This window comes from Aspergillus ibericus, assembly GCF_003184845.1.
Source record: "Aspergillus ibericus CBS 121593 unplaced genomic scaffold BO80scaffold_7, whole genome shotgun sequence".
NCBI lineage: Eukaryota > Fungi > Ascomycota > Eurotiomycetes > Eurotiales > Aspergillaceae > Aspergillus > Aspergillus ibericus.
This window is the reverse complement of record NW_020292105.1, coordinates 621,549-638,782: the sequence shown is the minus strand read 5'-3', so window position 1 is coordinate 638,782 and position 17,234 is coordinate 621,549. Positions and strand designations below refer to the sequence as shown.

At 51.3% G+C, this 17,234-nt stretch overlaps 5 protein-coding genes across 5 annotated transcripts; 3 read left to right on the top strand and 2 right to left on the bottom strand.

Annotated features, from left to right (window-relative positions):
* The first annotated feature begins 462 nt into the window (after positions 1-462).
* BO80DRAFT_422544 (coenzyme A transporter) lies at positions 463-2,275 on the top strand. Its single transcript, XM_025718848.1, has 2 exons — positions 463-1,015; positions 1,090-2,275. Exons 1-2 carry the CDS (start codon positions 686-688, stop codon positions 2,065-2,067), a joined length of 1,308 nt encoding a protein of 435 aa, XP_025578508.1. The 5' UTR covers positions 463-685; the 3' UTR covers positions 2,068-2,275.
* A 234-nt stretch (positions 2,276-2,509) lies between these two features.
* Positions 2,510-3,740, top strand: BO80DRAFT_422543 (RNA-binding ATPase activator ESF2). The gene is made up of 2 exons (XM_025718847.1): positions 2,510-3,289; positions 3,361-3,740. Exons 1-2 carry the CDS (start codon positions 2,537-2,539, stop codon positions 3,652-3,654), a joined length of 1,047 nt encoding a protein of 348 aa, XP_025578507.1. The 5' UTR covers positions 2,510-2,536; the 3' UTR covers positions 3,655-3,740.
* A 5,139-nt stretch (positions 3,741-8,879) lies between these two features.
* Positions 8,880-10,815, bottom strand: BO80DRAFT_422542 (ribosome-binding protein NMD3). Its single transcript, XM_025718846.1, has 2 exons — positions 10,715-10,815; positions 8,880-10,612 (listed from the first exon to the last, which is right to left on the bottom strand). The coding sequence occupies exons 1-2, from the start codon at positions 10,774-10,776 to the stop codon at positions 9,097-9,099; spliced, it is 1,578 nt and encodes a 525-aa protein (XP_025578506.1). The 5' UTR covers positions 10,777-10,815; the 3' UTR covers positions 8,880-9,096.
* A 219-nt stretch (positions 10,816-11,034) lies between these two features.
* On the top strand, positions 11,035-14,014 carry pex12 (ubiquitin-protein ligase peroxin 12). The gene is made up of 3 exons (XM_025717524.1): positions 11,035-12,102; positions 12,352-12,436; positions 12,495-14,014. The coding sequence occupies exons 1-3, from the start codon at positions 11,044-11,046 to the stop codon at positions 13,919-13,921; spliced, it is 2,571 nt and encodes an 856-aa protein (XP_025578505.1). The 5' UTR covers positions 11,035-11,043; the 3' UTR covers positions 13,922-14,014.
* Positions 13,965-16,018, bottom strand: BO80DRAFT_400503 (glycoside hydrolase family 125 protein). The gene is made up of 3 exons (XM_025717523.1): positions 15,761-16,018; positions 14,485-15,695; positions 13,965-14,418 (listed from the first exon to the last, which is right to left on the bottom strand). Exons 1-3 carry the CDS (start codon positions 15,883-15,885, stop codon positions 14,147-14,149), a joined length of 1,608 nt encoding a protein of 535 aa, XP_025578504.1. The 5' UTR covers positions 15,886-16,018; the 3' UTR covers positions 13,965-14,146.
* Positions 16,019-17,234: the final 1,216 nt, after the last annotated feature.

Below are 17,234 nucleotides of genomic sequence, written 5' to 3'. Positions count from 1 at the left end.
TTCCATGTTATACGTGTACCCCTGATGGGGAAGGGTTCGGGGGCTACTGGTCTTGGTGATAGACAGGGTTGGGTGTTGCCTGCTGGGCGTGATTACTGAGGGATTACCGAGCAGTTGCTTCTAGTATATACATCAAGAAGAAAGACATTACCACGCCGAGATGTAGCGGCGACTACACGATGGTTGTTCACCATCGACAGGGTATCTCTGTCTCGATATTTCGCTCGTACTCCGTATCTCCGTATCTATTGAGGCCGGGATGAGTAACGGGCCGGCTGCGGTTGGCCATCCGAATCCAGAAAATTACGGCCGCCCGCCACTCGGATGCCGAGGGGTAATGTGACGGTATGGCGCTGCTGACTGGGCGGTGCAGGCGGGTATCGGCACGTCAGGGCCGTAACGTCATCCCCGGCGATTCTGGCTTTCCGCCTGCAGGCCGATGGCGATGCTCCGTCTTCCTCTCATCTGATGCGCTGCCTGTGACTAGGCCTCTTGTCATCACCCCGCCCGATTATCTGCTGTTCTCATTGTAGTGGTCTGCAGCGTGAGGAAATCTTCTTTTCTTCTCACTCTCAGCGCCCTGCTCTCCATGGCCTCGATTCTCCGCTAGCCCGTGATAGACCATTCTGCAGTCTCCTCAGATAACCCCCGAAGAAGCGCCGGGTCTCGTGCCAGGCTTGTGCTCATGTCTGCGGCCATTTCGGACCATGCTCAGCCTGGCCCCTCCGCTGTCGGATTTGGACCAGCTCATTCTCGTCCTACGTCACCACCGCTGAACTCGCCAACATCATACTCTCAGATGGACCAAGTCGCACAGTCGAGACCGGCCCGGAGCCCAGCCACGAGCAACACAAATGATCGCCTCGCCGTGGGCACGACGCAGGCGACCGCCGTCGACGATGCCTCTACCCCGCGCCAGTCACCAAATGGCCGCGAAGCTGTGACCGAGGTCAACAAGCGAAGCGTGGATTATATAGTACGGAGCGGAGTTGCGGGGGGTCTGGCGGGGTGTGCGGTGAGTTTGACCGTGCATGACTAGACGGAATTAGAAGGCGAACGTACATGATAAACTGACACTTTACCGCGCAGGCCAAAACTGTTGTCGCACCCCTCGACCGGGTCAAAATCCTGTTCCAAGCGTCAAACCCACAGTTCGCCAAGTATACTGGCAGCTGGTCTGGCCTTGTGCTGGCTGTTCGCGATATCAACCGCCACGAGGGCCTCCGGGGCCTTTTCAAAGGCCATTCCGCAACATTACTTCGCATTTTCCCGTACGCAGGCATCAAATTTCTCGCCTACGAGCAGGTTCGGGCGGTCGTCATCCCGTCGCACGACAAGGAAACGCCATTCCGTAGGCTTATCTCCGGAAGCTTGGCCGGAATCACATCCGTCTTCTTCACCTACCCGTTAGAGCTTATCCGGGTTCGTTTAGCGTTCGAGACGAAACGTACGTCTCGCTCTTCCTTTCGCGATGTCTTTCGACAGATCTACAACGAGCGGGTCACCCCGCCGTCCACGGCGACCGGAGCGTCGATCAGCAAAGCCCCTGTTACGGCTACGGCGGAGAGTGTCGCGTCGACCGTGAGCAAGGCTGTGCCGAGTTCCGGACTGGCGAACTTCTACCGTGGGTTTGCCCCGACCCTCCTTGGAATGCTTCCATACGCCGGAGTGTCGTTCCTGACCCACGATACCGTCGGAGACTGGCTACGGTCGCCCTCGATGGCTCCCTACACCGTCATCCCAGGATCCGAAGCGATTCACTCGGACAAGGGATACCGCCGGCCGCAACTGACGGCCGCGGCGGAGCTCTTTTCAGGAGCGCTTGCGGGACTCGTATCGCAGACCTCATCGTACCCACTTGAAGTCGTGCGACGGCGCATGCAAGTGGGTGGCGTTGTCGGCGATGGCCGCCGGCTCGGAATCATCGAGACAGCCCGCACTATCATGCTCGAGAGGGGGCTCCGGGGATTCTTTGTGGGTCTGACGATCGGATACTTAAAGATCATCCCGATGACGGCGACCGGGTTTTTCGTATACGAACGTTTGAAGTGGTCACTGGGAATATAAGGATCAGAGGGTCCGCAATGTCTTGATATCTATTTGGATTTACCGAGTTGGCGTCGTTGGATTCAATACCTGCATTTGTTCATACCCATCTTTCGCATGAATGAGGGCCCGGGCTCTCGTGGTACGGATTACGGAGTGTATATACATAGAGTGGCTTAGCTGCACTGCCTATACATCTAGAGTGTTATTGCGCTTACCACAAGAATGACCTTAGCCCTTGAACTAGTAGGTCTGCATACGTCTTAGGAAACCTACAAATTGGTATACTTGATCCGTAGCCCTTCAACAATATCATCCCAATCGACCCAAGCTACATATCTCCATTGTAGAATCCTGAATCCGAAAATCCGCCACTCCGATTGGCCACCATCCCCGCGCACAGACCACTCAAAAAAAGTTCCCGTTCCATCCAACTTCTCCGCCAGAACCATCTCGAATCCAACAAGCTACACACAGCACAGCCAACAAAATGACCACTCGCAAGCGAAACGACTTCCTGGACATCGCCGCCAGCGATGATTCTGACGCCAACGACCGCGGCTACGACTCCGAAGCCGCCGAGCAAGAGAAGAGCAAAGGCCGGGCCGTGAAGCGGCGCCGCACGCAGCCCCAACCCCAACCTCAATCTCAATTCGATCTGCACGGGCTCAACGACTCCGAGTCGGACAATGAAGATGTCTCAGATGCAAGCGAGGATGAACGTCTATTCAAGGGTCGGGGCAAGGGCAAGGCAAAGAAACCTACCACTACCGAGGATGACGACGACGACGAAGACGAAGACGAAGAAACCAACCAACTCTCCGACGACGACGACGAAGCCACTTACCTGGACGCCACCAAACCCAGCACCACCAGCAGCATTGGCACAAAAGTATCCAAAACCATCAACACGAACAAACCGCCCAAGAAAAACAAAACCGGAGTCATATATCTCTCTTCCCTCCCACCATACCTGAAGCCCTTTGCCCTGAAGGCATTACTCGAGAAACGATCCTTCGGGCCGATTACGCGGGTGTTCTTGTCGCCGGAGGTGCGGTCGACGTCTGCGGGTCGGAAGCGGTCGAATAAGCGGAAGACGTACTCGGATGGGTGGGTGGAGTTTGCGTCGAAGAAGATGGCCAAGTTGTGTGCGGAGACGTTGAATGCGAATATTATCGGGGGGAAGAAGGGGGGGTGGTATCATGATGATGTGTGGAATATGAAGTATTTGAGGGGGTTTAAGGTATGTTCTTCTTCTTTTCTCTACGGGTTTAGGTGTGAGGTGGTGGTGGCGGTTGAGCTGACTAGTGGTAGTGGGCGGATCTTACGGAGCAGATTCAGCGCGAGAGGTCGGAGAGAGAGGCCAGACAGAGAGTGGAGGATTCGAAGGCGAGGAAGGAGGATAAGGTCTTTTTGGAGGGGTATGAGCGGGGTAAGGTTATCGAGGGGATTCAGAAGAAGAATGCGGAGAAGGGGAAGAAGAGTGGGAAGGAGGAGCAGAAGGTTCGGATGGTGTTTAAGCAGAATGAGGTCAAGCATGGGAGGGATAAGATTGCGGATCCGGCGTTGGGAGATGAGACGAAGAGGGTGCTGGGGAAGATTTTTTGATTGCTCTCTTTGGTTGGTTGGGTGGATGAATTACTGTTATACATTTGGCTCGTTGAGATATCCCAATACTATTGTTCATGAAGTTACCACTGGAGATGTAGATTTATTGGTATCTGGCTATTGGTTGCATTACGCCAGGTGTGATAAGTGTCTAAATATAGGTTTGTATATGTGATCATTTGCAGTTTCCATCTGTCTCTCTATCTACCCCGTGGATGTTCTGAAATAATCAACAGGTCATCTTATACAAGTTGGAATATATCAAGATATTCACGAGCTTCATCGTACTTTGGTCCCTGACCTCAGGTATGTCGTCAATCCTATCTCGGCATCTACCCAGTCGCACTACTAGACTCTGCCAGTCCTGCTCTCAAGTACGTGCTTCCTAGCAATATACCGCACAGGAATCGAAAACAAGTGTGTCTCAGATCCTGGCAGTAACTTGCTAAATAGAAGTCAGTCAACCAATCTTTACTCTTCCCCCAAAGCATAGGCGTTCATCGGCTTCAAAGTCTTCCCACGCCTCCTGCAGTCTTTGCGTGGCCTTTCCTTCACATTCTCTAATCCAGTCTTGATCTTCTTTGATTGGCTCTTTGAAAACTGTCTTTAGTTCTTGTTCCATGGTGATATTTGTCCATTCTATTTCTCCTAATAGCACGGCTCTAATGTTGGTAACTGGTTGGAGTAGGCGGGTCGGCTTCCATGTTTCCTTAATTTTGTAGCGTAGAGGCTGTCCGTTAGCCTATCTGGGTAAACTGATTCTTTCTCCCTTAGATTTCTTTAGTTTCTCTAGGATTCTTCCCCGTCGTCCTTCTAGACAAGCTCCTCACGCGTTGGTGGCAAAAAGGCAGACAGGTATCTCAATACTGTCTGATTCTCTGACATCGGGAATTTGTGGTGTCAGCGCGTGAATAACCGTAATATCTCCCGCATCAAGGTCGACTTTTCATATCTTATCCCCCTTTTAATTCTTCCCTAATCATGCTGGCCACTTCCTCAAGACCTAGTTACATGGTAGGACCTTTCAAGGTGATCCTTTTTTTTCTCAGCGTATACTGTAGAAGCCCTTTCCTTCCTCTACGAAAAGTTCATGCCTCACCTCCCGTTTTCTGTTATAATCTTGCTTGACAATCACCCACAGTCGGAAGGTTTCTTCTTATTCTTGATATCGAAATTTCAGCCCTCCAATTAGTAAATCTCAAGTCAAATAACTAATCAACATGAGGCTCGTCACTCATCGCCAACAAAGCAGACAGTATCCTGGAAAAGTTAAGACATCTTGACCAATACCAATACCAATACCAAATGGAGGAAATCGTGAGATGTTTGCATACACTGCTTTTCAACAGAGATGACCCGTGATCATACTCTCATCACTCTCTCAAATCTCCACGATGGATAGGTAGTCGTTGCAGTTGCGGCTGGTTGGTGTCCAGGTCTTCTTAGGCACTTTGATATGTCACCGAGAATTCCCTTGTTCCTGGGCCCTTGGAGCTTTAGGCCTGTGTCTCGGTGAGCCCGTAAACCTCAACTGGCTGGCAATCGGTTTGAATATGAAGCCGGCATGCGCCCCATCTGCAAACTTAATGATAAGGCACCCATCCTCAAAGTACGCTGTGCGACTTGAGGGAAGGGATTATCTCTTTCCCGCTCATAGTCCAAGGACAAGACGTCCGTTGGGCAGAGCCACATTTCTTATGCTCTGCAGAAATCAGCAATATCATCCATTGTCCTATGCACCATGACTCTTTGGATTGTTGTGGGATAATGTGCATTCAACCGCCAGGCCAATAAGCCAGTTCTGCATTCTCCAAGATCATGCCTTTCTTAATCAGCTGTGAAGCGAGTAAGCCTTGACGAGCTTGTTGGTCGATTACATATCACCATTGATGAGAAGTTTGTGACAGTACCGAAACCATAGCCAGGAACAAATAAGGATAAGCCCCCTGAACTTCCCCATATTTCATTCGGACTGTAAGACACAAAGACCAGCTTGTACTGGGTGGGGTGGTATATCATTCCTAATCTTTCAGCCGCCTTGGAACGGGAAGATGATGAGAGTGTGCGTCGAATCATTATGCATGTCTAGAACTGGCGTGATCCATGTTCCGGGTGACATGGTCGAGGTTGTCTGCTAAATTCCACTTGTCAATGGCATGAGGCGTCAAGCATAATCGCTTGTTGAGATCATGATCCAGGAGAATGGGTGGACCTGCGTTCTTCGTGAACGCGGAGTCTGAGATGGCGTTGTGTGATAAGCTTCGCCCAATGCCCTTAGCATTAAATCACCCCCCCACTTCTTCGAGCTGGAGAATCTGCCGTAAGAGGTGATGCAGCACCCCTTTGTGTACTTGGTACGTGCACCATGCCCATTGCCAACATTCGGCTATACCAGGTCACCCTGAGGAGCATGCAGACCCTCTCAGATAAGAGACAATAATTTCCACGAGGTGACGGATATTGACATCCATCAACTTGCTGGTGATTAGTCCGGTAATAACAGGAGGCTGTAATAGTCGACATCGGAAAGTATTAATAAAGACCAGCGGCTATGCTGTGCGCAGCCATTTGTTTGGGTACCGTATCATGGTATAGTATGTCAGACTTGTAGATCTGTTGACTGCTGTTGGAGGTTCGACAAAGTCAGTTCCCCTGATCCAATAGGGCTGAGATGCGGCGGCGGTATAAGGGCGTTATTCGCCTAGATATCTCGAGTAAATTGGCTTCATTTGTTGAAAGGGGAGGTTCTCGGACAGGCGGTCGTACATGAAATATCCTGAATGATACCGTATCTCTTTGCCGCAAAGCTGATGACCCTCCGCAAGCCACAAGCCAATCTTCTAGCGGAATATTCGTACTCCCGCTGGCTCTGTGGCAGATAGCGGGTCATGAGGCGACGACAGGAAAGACACTCCAGGCCCGTCGCGACTTGTCCACCACGCTTGTGTCAGGACAGGCTTATACATAAGCCTCCTGAGAACAGCAAATATCTTCCAGTCTTCACGGTGGGCTTCTCGGATGAGTCGTAAACCGCCTTTAGGAGACGATACCTATGGTTTAGAACCTAGGACCGGATAACCTATCAACTCCCGGTCGATGAATCGGATACAGTATTAGGCAACAAGCCTAAACAGGCCAAGACCAAAAGAGCAGCGAATGACAGGAGAAATGGAAGAATCGGCTATTGCACTTGTTCATGATCAGTCCTAGTTGTGTCTCCTGTCGGCAGCATTCCTCCTTGGAACCATCAATCTTCTCATATGTGAAGGAAGAGTTTGGCCTTATGATTATGATTCCCTCACTGAGGCCGGCCATGGGGCCATGTTTCATCCGGATTCTTTGCCCGCTTTGTGCTCTTGATGGCTGACCATTGCGATATCTTCTATGACAAGGACTGTGCAGTCCGCCACCGCGTCCGCTCCCATATGGTCAAGGTGGTTGAGATGGCCGTGCATAGCACGGCATGACATCAAAGGCAAACTTAGAAGCCCACAGTCACTAAGCAAGTGGAAGAAGTGAGAACAAGGCATACTGCAAGAGAGTGCCTTTGTGGTATCAAAATTGAAAGGTCCCCGTAACTTAGGGCAGTTCATGGCAAGATAGTGTGCCTGCATGATTCGTCTGGGTATGTGTTCAGATGCGCATACCATAACCAGCATGGATCTGGCATTGATAGAGGATACAAATGTGCAAGATCCTGCTAGGTTGATGATATAATGGGACGTCTCCATCAGCTCCATTGGGTGGTAGTTTTGTACCGAGAGTAGCTAATTGTCGGTCTAAGGTAGTCGGACGATGTGTCGTGTATCCAGATTCACAGAGATATCTACTCTGGCATAGATCAGGAGAACATTTAGCAAGCAAGTGGTTGAACCACAATGCATTGGTCTTATCACACGGTTAAAAGTAACGTATTCCGCAATGGTTGGACATGCTGTTGAGCTCGTAGGCACCCCCAGAGAGTATGTAGAGTCCGTGCAGGCGTCAAAAGTTTATATCCTTATTGCGGTCTGGAGCCTTTGAAGGTCAATCCTGAAGATTTAAAGTCCTAGGAATAGCACAGCTCCCAATAACCTCCTCGGGTATGAACCTTGGAGAATCTGAGCACGAGTCTGATTCTTAGTGTTTTCCAGCGCTCAATGTTGAGTAAACGTAGCCACTCCACATTATCAATGATCAATAACCAGCATATCAGGCACAGATCTTATCTTGCCAGCTTGAATGATCCTAACGAGTCCTTATACTGTAGGGCCTTTATGGTTCAATATAGACCACCCTGGTTTCGACGAAAGTAATGGATCACCAGACTCATTGGACTCTTGCATCAAATTCCTGTTTTATGAGCGCATGTACCGAGTAGCAGAAATTTGTTCATCTCCACCAGAGCGCTGGATATTTTTCATCGCTTCGTGCAAAGTGCTCAATCATCTGGGTATTGTCGGACCCAGATGCGAAGCAAGCCAAGCTGATATCATAAACCCAATTATCCTATCAATATCCCAGCACAGGAGATGAAAATCATGGAATGCGTATGTACGACTATGCGTCAGTCCCCATATCTGCAGCATGAACAGGAAGTATAAGCAAAAACTGTTTAAACAGTCCACAGCCCAGACCCCATGGGGACAAAGTCGACACGCCAGGATGTGGCATCGGCCATATAGACTTAAAGTTTATTTCATCAGAAGCTGACTCGTAACCCTTGTCGCGTTGGAACAAGTGGCAGTATCTGATGCCAGTAGTGTTTTTTCAATGGCTACTGCCTGCTTCCTTGAATCGGCCAGTGTTCCGGAATTGAAACGGTTTGTAGTACCGATGAAGCACCGAGGAATGGACACCTTTTCTTTCTTTTCATAAGGTTCGCGTGTAGTCCAGTAATGTAGGACGGATATAGATAGATATGGTACCCTTAGGGCTATTATGTGAATATCTTTGGGGTACAGTGTTTTGGCAGCTGGTGGAGAGACATGAGACAAAGAGGATTTTAGAAGGGTAACCGACGTAGAGACTATATCGATCTGTATCAATGATTGTGGACAGAGTCTGTTGGATAGGAGTTTCATTGAAGGCCTGCCTACGGTAGGGTTCGTAGGTGCGAATCGAGGACAATCTTGCTAGAAGGACGGGCTTGGGTCAATAAATAGGTGGCCGAGTGGATTCAATAGCACAAGTTACTGCCCACTATTTACTGTCACTACGCTATTCACAGCAGATATACGCCAGATGAAGACTTTGATGAAGGTATCCGATAAGACGGAACCAATATTGAAGGACAATTTCACTACTATGAAATGTCTGAATCACCTATAGATTCACTGTCATGATCTATGTACCTAACTTTTGTGTATCAGCCCGGATATTGTTAACCATAACGATATCAGAATAGCCATGAGAACGCCGGAACCCCTATGTGCAGTCGTGATTAAGAAAGTCCCGTGGAACTTATTCGTCATCGTCCATGTTCAACTCATCAAAGTCATCAAGCAGCTCGTCCATGTCGATCTTGGGCACTTCGTCGTCTCCGCTATCCTCGTCCATGTCCATACCGCCATTGTCGAAGGTAACCTGGTTCCGCTTCTTGTACAGATCAAGCGTGCCACGCAGTTCCTGATCCTCCTCAACGTCACGCAAGAACATCTCAAAGTCCTCCTCCAGGCGGTTACGCTCGGCCTCTTGCTTCTTGTTAAGGTTGGTAGGCGCCGCCTGTTGCGCTTCTTCCTCATATTCCAGGGCCATGCGCTTGAGACGCCAGTTGCGGTTCTTGTTCTTCTTCTTGCGGGCGTAGAACTTCTTGACAAGTACAACGTCGGGGATGGTGGAACTGTACTGGCCGCTAGACTCGAGGGCTTCGAAGTTGGGGTCGTTGAAGTTGGTACCAGTCAGGTGGTAGCCAAGGACGGAGTCACCCACGTGAAGAACTCCACCCAGATGGGTACGGGTGAAATAGGTCTGATCATTCGAGCCCAGATCCGAAGCGCGAGCAACAGTTGCCTCCGCCAGATAGTACCGTCCGTTCGACCGTCCGACCAGTTCAATGTCCATGACGATGAATTCAGTCAGCTCCGTGACGTCGGCAAGACTCCGGAAGGGAGACCTCCAGTATGTGCCGGTCGGGACGTCGCATGTTTGAAGGGTGTTGGGATCGAGGAGGTTGACCGTGGTGCCGACGCGGTAGCAGAGAGCCAGGGGCGAGATGTTACCCAGAGATCTAGCAAGTTTGATGGGTAGCGCAACCAAGTCATCCTTGCAGATAGGGATCAGTTCAATAGAGAATGTGAACTTGTACGATTTGATGGAAGTGTGCACATCCATGGAGATCAGTTCTTGCGACTTCTTCATCTTGCACGGGGCCACAGAGGCCAGGAACTCGACCATCTTCTCCGCGTGGTTTCTCTGCGCAAAATAGAAATCCAAACCGTCCTTGGCCTCCTTGATGTTGATCGTATCGCGGTGAGCATTATGCTTCAGAATAACCTGCTCAAGGTACAGGAAGGTTCGCTTGTGAGGCACCTTCTGTCGCAGTTGGATGCTGGAGTTCCACGTGTTGACGGTGAACGACTTTTTACAATCGGGGCACTGTAGCGAGGCGACCACGTATTCCACCTCGAATGTCTGCTGCACAATAGTGCCCTGAAATGCTTCCTGCTGGATGGTGATCTTGACCTTGATACGTTTCGAGTGGGGTTCGGTCCAAATAAAGCTGGCGTCGATAATCCGGACCTTGGTCAGGCCACGAAGTTTGCGCAAGCAGTGTGCGAGAAGTTCCTTCGATTCGAGCGCCGCACTAATCCAGCTGGTGGGAGGTTGAAGCCACCGCTCACAGTCCTTGCAGCAGTGAAGCACCGCCTCTCTCTGGATGCCTTGGGAAATATCGACCGTCAACTTCACACAGTCCTGGCAAAGGGCACCTGCCGCCGTTGTTCCATCGATAGGAGCACCACAGTTGCAGCACAGAATACTAAGCCAGAAATTTTGGTCAGTTATACTTCTTGATGCATACCAGCGCCATTTTTTATTTTTTATTTTTATTTTTCTTCCTCCGGTTTGCGGGGTAACTCACGTCGCAGCAATTTGGCCTTGCGGGGCCTCGAAAGGCACCGGCGCATCCAGGTCCATCGACATGTTGGTAGCAGTTGATGAAGCCTGACACCAGATAAAGAGGGCAAAAGGGGGAGGATATCAGAGTCGGCGACTCCTGCTGGCTGAAGGATGAAGGGAAATTTGGATTTGTCACGGCGGATTTGCCCCGCCGCGAGAACTTTTTGTTTGCTCTGTTTGTTTGCTGACATTGTTCTGAGTCACTGTTTGTCTTGTTTGTCCTCTAGCAGCTTCCCAATCGGGCGGTTGTCGCCAGTAGCTGTCAAGCTCTTGTCCAGTGCCATTGCCATCATGCACGGTCCATTGTCCAGAGGGCTCTGGTGCTACAGAGCGGCACTTAGGGCCCCTGTACTTCACCAGGTGAATCGATCTTTTGCTTTAGTGTCTTGCCTCCGGTCGGGGCAGCCTGCATTCTCCCCAACCACATCTCTCAAAGGGCCCGCATCGATCCCCTCGCATCTACAAGGAGAAACCCCTGTTGCAGAGTCACAGGATACATCCTCAACTGATGGATTGTTCGACCACTTATCAAAGTTATCCGATGACAAAGTTAGGAGTGAGCTGGGAGAGGGGCCCGAGGATCGCGATTCAACGCTTTTTCTGCGCCTATTGTACAACCAGCTGTCAACCAGTTCGGCGGAGGAGAAAGCGATAGCCCGAATCAATCTATCTTGCAGCGCCATTTCCAGACAGCACCCAGGGTATACAAAGAACGATTTATATACAGCTTTCATGGAATGTGCATCCTCGGGATACTCAGTGTCTGATGATCTAGGTTTCGCGGTCGTCTCGGCCTTGTTAGCTCCACAACCAGCAGGACAGGTGTCGAACTCGGACAAAGAAATAGCTCTTCGTGTGCTGGAATATCTTTCCCTTCGGGGTACCAACGTTGTGAATATGAAAGTCTTCAACATGATTTATCAAGCAGCAGCGAATGCCCCGTCCGCGCTCTCTCGTGTTTCTCGCCTGATCGATACCCTTGATTTACCCTTCGATCCCCTACAATCCCGGTCGCTTATGGCTTCACTCTTTCAACATGGAGATTACAATGGTTTCTGGAAGTTGTGGCGCAAGCTTCCTCTTAACGGGAGTCCACGCACTGCTGCAGACTACGAGATGCTGTTCCGATTGCATGCTGATCTGGGAAATGAACTCCGTGCCCGAGACTGCATCTCGACGTGGATGCCAATGATGAGTAGAGAGCAACCGCCGATACCCCTTAGGGGAAAACTCTTGGTAGACATTAAACGTTGCCTTGTCCTGGCCGATCGCGATATCGCCCAGAAGGCTGCGGAAGGCTCGTCGAGCAATTTGGCCCGGTTCTGGAAGGAATGCCAAAGTAGGACGCTGGTATGAGACACGAAAGTCTTGTAAATAGGAACTATTGTACTCTCTTCTCAGTATACAAGCCACCGGAAGTTATGTCCCTTGCTGTCTCGCAATGTGAATGTGACGATGGGACCGGACTAGCCTGATGCCGATGGGCCTCGGCTCAACTTGCGGCGTCGGAGCCACCGCTGGCAGCTGCACCTCAACTCTTCTCCGCATTCTCCCCGTCCTCCATCCCATCCACCCATTGCAATTGCCTCATCCTCCGAGGCCAATGACTGGCGTCGCATCGCCATCATGGAGTACCTGTCCAGTCTGCAGCAGGAATTCGACGAGCTAAAGCCGTCCCTGTTCGGTACGTGCCCTTGTCGCAGCGAGCTAACAACGCTCGACTAACCCGCTTCACATCGCAGAGCTGCTCGCCGAGCAACAGCTCTCCGACCTCCTGCCTCCCTCAATCCGATACATCCTCGCCGTCGCCACTCACCGTCATCCGCGATACCTCCTCCGCATCCTCAACTCTTACGATGAGATCTACGCCCTCCTCTCCCTCGTCGTCGAACGATACTACCTCCGCACCTTCGGCGGCTCCTTCACGGAGAACTTCTACTCCCTCAAACGCGAACGAGTCCTTTTAACGAAGAATGGCGAGATACCTCGCGCCCAGCTGGGCGCCCCAGGCCCCGTCCGCGAAACCCTCAAGCTCCGCTCTTCTGACGTGTGGAAAAATCTCCTCGTTCTCGTCGGAATCCCTTATCTCAAACGCAAACTCGACGAAGGTTACGACATCCACGCCGCCCCGCAAGCGTCTCTAATCATGAGCGGCGGGCCCCGATACAACCCAGGTGACGAGCTGCCTCCCAACCCAACAATCCGCCAGCGTCTCCTGCACTACTACAAGTGGTTCCTCCGGAACATCTACCCCTCAATTAATGGCGCATACTATTTCTCCATTCTCGCCTTCAACCTCGCCTACCTTTTCGACAACACCAAATACTCCTCCCCCTTCCTCTGGCTCATCGGCACCCGCATCCGCCGTCTCAGCTCCGCCGACCACCGCGCCATCGCCTCCATCCTCGACCCCAAGCCCACTCCCGGAGCAAGCGCCCGTACCCGCCCCGGCTCCGGCCTACTAGGCCTCCTCAGCCCTCAAAACCTCTACCCCCAGCTCCTCACCTCGCTGCGCTACTTCCTGCCCGCCTCCATCTTCGCGCTTAAGTTCCTCGAATGGTGGCACGCAAGCGATTTCTCGCGCCAACTCGCCCGCAAAGCCACCGAGGTCCTGGACCTCCCCGCCCCCGTAATAACAGGAATGACTTCCCCCTCCGAAAAGAGAGCAGCAGCAGCAGCAGCCACGGAAAAGCAACAAGCCTCCTCCCAAACACTCAAATCAGCACTTAAATCCACTACTCCCCCGCGGAAACGCATCCAACCACCCATCTCAGCCTCCTCATACCTACCCATTTTCACCGTACCGCTTCCGCCGCCCGACTCGGAGGTCGCATCTGCGTGTCCAGTTTGTTTGAACCAGCTCACGAACCCTACGGCCTGTCAGACGGGATATGTATTCTGCTATGTTTGTATCTTCCACTGGTTAAACGGGGAGCATCAGCGACAGCAGGATTTCATGAATGGAGAGGGAGCTGGCGCGGCGTGGGCAGATGATGATTTGGATGGGGATGAGGGGAGCGACGGGCATGGTGATGGTGGTGAGGGTGAAAAGGAGGGGAAGAAGTCGCGGAGTAGACGGGGGAAGTGGGAGAGCGGAAAGGGTAGGTGTCCAGTTACCGGGAGAAGAGTGCTTGGGGGGACGGAGGGTTTGAGACGGGTGTTGGTGTAGACATTTTGTCTGATATTATATGCTTATGTGTTTATGATTTGTACGGAGTGTATATATGCATTGCATAAAGCTAATGTTAAGACTTGGCTAGAGTAATAATGTCCAGCTCAGGAACGATCTCGTAATCATATCAGAGCCAGTGAGCAAACAGGTCGGGTATATTATAGCACACTGCATGGGTATTGTCGACGCTATCTATCGCAGGGAGAAAGAAGACAGGTTAGCCTATGAAATGACATATGGCTCTGCGCCGTCTCCGAAGATAAGGGCCGGTTGTTCAGCCGCGACTTTGAGAATGGTCTGCGCAAAAACGGAGTTCGCCCACGCGAACCACGGTCTCGTGTAGTCTTTGATGTTATTCACGTCGATCGACTCATGGACTAAGCCGAGAAGACTGGAGTTGCGGACCAGATTGATGGATTCGAGGATTTCCGAGGTGGAGTCTGTTGTCAGAGCTTGGACGAGAAGGGACATTGGCCAGGCATTTTGGAGACCAACTGGTTGCGTTGTATTAGATATCTGGTCGTGGGGAATGTTGGTAGTGAAAAAAGGAGGGAACTTACTGTGGGGTCCACCGATGCCGTGGAAATCCGATCCAGTGAGGTAGTATGGGTTTCCGTCCGGGTCGAGGATCATCTTGCGTGTGTTTTGGTAGACTTCGTCAGATTTGTCGACGAAGCCTAATAGGGGAAGGGAGAGGAGGGATGGGACGTTGGCGTCGTCCATGAATATGCGCGAACCGTACCCGTCTACCTCATATGCGTAGACGTCGCCGTATTTGTCATGGTGGACAATGCCATGCTTGCGGACTGCTTGCTCAAGGTTCTCTCCGCGGGTCTGGAGGTTAGACGCCAAGTCTGCCTGCCCGCCAACAGCCTGAAGAAGATTCGCGGTCTTCTTCAGCTGCACGGACATCATGGCATTAGGTGGGATAAAGAAGCCCAGAATTGTGGCATCGTCGCTGGGACGGAATGCGCTGCGAATAAGTCCTGTTCCTCGGTTGAGGGGGTTCCCAATTCCAGCGAGATTGAGGGTCTCCGTGCCAAGGGTTGTCTCGCGCTGGAAGGTGTATTGATTTTGGACATACTGGAGCTTGTCATTGAAGGTAGGCTGGGACTGCGCATCGAGGACATTGAGAAGAGTATTGAGGGCGAGGTACCACCGGCTGGTGAGAAATTCGGTTGATCCGGTGTTTTCGTAGAATTCATTACCCAGAGCGAGGAAGTTGGCTAAAGAGTCCAGCTCATATTTGCATTCATAGACGACGGAGGGCTCGTATGCGGGATGCACAGTGTCTTTCTGCCCGTTGCTTGTTGCCTGGATTCCGCTGGGTGGAGGAGGCTGGAAAGCATTACAATATGGAGACTGGATGACAAACTCGGCCTGGGTGTTGATAGCCCCAAGGATGAGGTTGTAGAGATCCTTGTCTTTCTTTGCGAGAGCTTGGTAGCCTGAGAGCTGGTTGGTCGAATCGCGCAGCCATTCTGCATTTATGTCGCCCGTCACGACGAAGGTTTGGGCTCCTTGCCATTGGGCGCTGTCTCTCCTAGTCTTCCTGGAGGTGGTCGCAGTGGATGTACCGTTGGTGTGCCAGCGGATGGTTGTGTCCAGGGTGTTCGGGAAGGCGTTACGGAATAGCTGGGCCATGTCTTTGTCTACCATGCGTGAGGTGACATTATCGATGACCTCTTCGACTGCGGATGAGGCGAAGGTCCGGCATTCCACTGCTGGTCGCTGGAAGGGGAGGTTCAGAGGGCCGCCGCTGTATGGGGCACTGGAAGCCGACGAAGAACTTTAGCAGCCTGACATGGACAAGATGGCAAGGGAACTAGAGCTTACTGTCCCGTAGATGAGTAAGAGGTGTAATCTGGACAGGCTCGGCGCAGAATGGAAGGTTCATCACGACCTGCCACTCCCTTTGCGCCCAAGCTGGTGAGGGTGATGAGCAGCGACAACGAGCGCATCGCGACGCTTGACGACGGCTCCGCGATTATGATAAGGTTATTTGATGAGAACAGATGGACGATCCGGTGTCCATTGGCCACTGGAGGGTGAAAAGGGGGTGCAACGGCATGTTTTAAAGTCAGCGGGTTGGAGAATTCACGGGATGGCAGGGAAGGAAGGCGGAATGCGGGGAAGAGTGCAAACAACCGACGAGGATCCCCCGGATTGCTGCATGATTTTCCACCCATCATACCAGTCTCCTTACCTCGCTGAATGCCATCACCCGTTCTAAAAATGGTGCTTTAGAGGATCCTATTCAATTGCATTTATTGACTATCTAGATATCAAACGATTACCACGTCTTGCACCTAATTTGAGAATTATGTCACGATCCCAACTATATTCGATAGCTGGCTCTCAGGACCGATCGGCAAACAACCCAATGATCCCTTCCTCAATCGCCTCATACGTCTTCAACTGGTCTTGACCATCATCTCCGAAGACGATATTCACCTGGACAAATTTCCACGGCGCGTCTGGCTTGGATACACAACCACCCTCCAGACTTCGGCCACACCATTGACAATGCTAAGAGGCCCATAGAGAGCCTTGCAATGACTGCATCCGTCGTGCAACGCCATACGTGAGTCGACAAAAGCAGACTTCGGTGGAATCCTTGTCCTGTGAGCCCTTGCCACGGTCAACGCGCACATGAAGCGCCCCCCTAGCTCGATCAGATTCTATCCACATGAGCCCAATGGCATCGAGCAGCAAGTGCTTATATAGAGCGAACTCTGTTTCTCTTTTCTCTCTGTCACTACCCAGATATTTACCTTCATGTGAAAAGTATTGATGCCCTGTTGCCTGCGAGGTGGCCAAATCATAAGTAACCAATAACCACCTCTATATTATCGAATGACAGTCTATGGTGTTTAAGACAAGACCGAGACGCAAGATCGGCAGCTTAGGAATTCCAGTATTCGTTACTCCGTACACATACCATTTGAGCCAGAGCCTTTGTATCTTCTGCGCGTCGTGGTAGCTCCACTGACCGAGAATAAGAATAGCAGTTCAGCCAAGGCTGAGCTTGAGACAGTGCAAGGCGACTTGCCAGAAATCGTCGGTCAGCAAGATTATTTACATGACGCTGCTTAGACTTTGACAACCGAAATGGATTCAGTCAGGCCTTCGGCGTCGACTACTATATCCGTTCTCAACAACGTGATAACGTAGCAACGAAAGGGAGAATGACGAGTTTCTTTTGCTGGAAAGAATATGTTGGCATGAACTGGGAGACAATAAACCAGCATAAAAGCTATAAGATGAGCGAAATTGCCTAATCGAAGCAAGACAGTCAATGGTACGAAGG

What these genes read in the sequence shown, in the direction of transcription:
- BO80DRAFT_422542 (XM_025718846.1), bottom strand. Translation starts at nt 10,776, where the DNA reads ATGTCGATGGACCTGGATGCGCCGGTGCCTTTCGAGGCCCCGCAAGGC. An exon ending in CAAGGCCAAATTGCTGCGAC is followed by an intron (nt 10,613 to 10,714) that starts GTGAGTTACCCC and finishes TTTCTGGCTTAG; the next exon opens with TATTCTGTGCTGCAACTGTG.
- pex12 (XM_025717524.1), top strand. Translation starts at nt 11,044, where the DNA reads ATGCACGGTCCATTGTCCAGAGGGCTCTGGTGCTACAGAGCGGCACTT. An exon ending in AATGCCAAAGTAGGACGCTG is followed by an intron (nt 12,103 to 12,351) that starts GTATGAGACACG and finishes TCATCCTCCGAG; the next exon opens with GCCAATGACTGGCGTCGCAT. An exon ending in GCTAAAGCCGTCCCTGTTCG is followed by an intron (nt 12,437 to 12,494) that starts GTACGTGCCCTT and finishes TTCACATCGCAG; the next exon opens with AGCTGCTCGCCGAGCAACAG.
- BO80DRAFT_422544 (XM_025718848.1), top strand. Translation starts at nt 686, where the DNA reads ATGTCTGCGGCCATTTCGGACCATGCTCAGCCTGGCCCCTCCGCTGTC. An exon ending in GGGGTCTGGCGGGGTGTGCG is followed by an intron (nt 1,016 to 1,089) that starts GTGAGTTTGACC and finishes TTTACCGCGCAG; the next exon opens with GCCAAAACTGTTGTCGCACC.
- BO80DRAFT_400503 (XM_025717523.1), bottom strand. Translation starts at nt 15,885, where the DNA reads ATGCGCTCGTTGTCGCTGCTCATCACCCTCACCAGCTTGGGCGCAAAG. An exon ending in TCTTACTCATCTACGGGACA is followed by an intron (nt 15,696 to 15,760) that starts GTAAGCTCTAGT and finishes GTCGGCTTCCAG; the next exon opens with TGCCCCATACAGCGGCGGCC. An exon ending in CGGCATCGGTGGACCCCACA is followed by an intron (nt 14,419 to 14,484) that starts GTAAGTTCCCTC and finishes CAACGCAACCAG; the next exon opens with TTGGTCTCCAAAATGCCTGG.
- BO80DRAFT_422543 (XM_025718847.1), top strand. Translation starts at nt 2,537, where the DNA reads ATGACCACTCGCAAGCGAAACGACTTCCTGGACATCGCCGCCAGCGAT. An exon ending in AGTATTTGAGGGGGTTTAAG is followed by an intron (nt 3,290 to 3,360) that starts GTATGTTCTTCT and finishes GACTAGTGGTAG; the next exon opens with TGGGCGGATCTTACGGAGCA.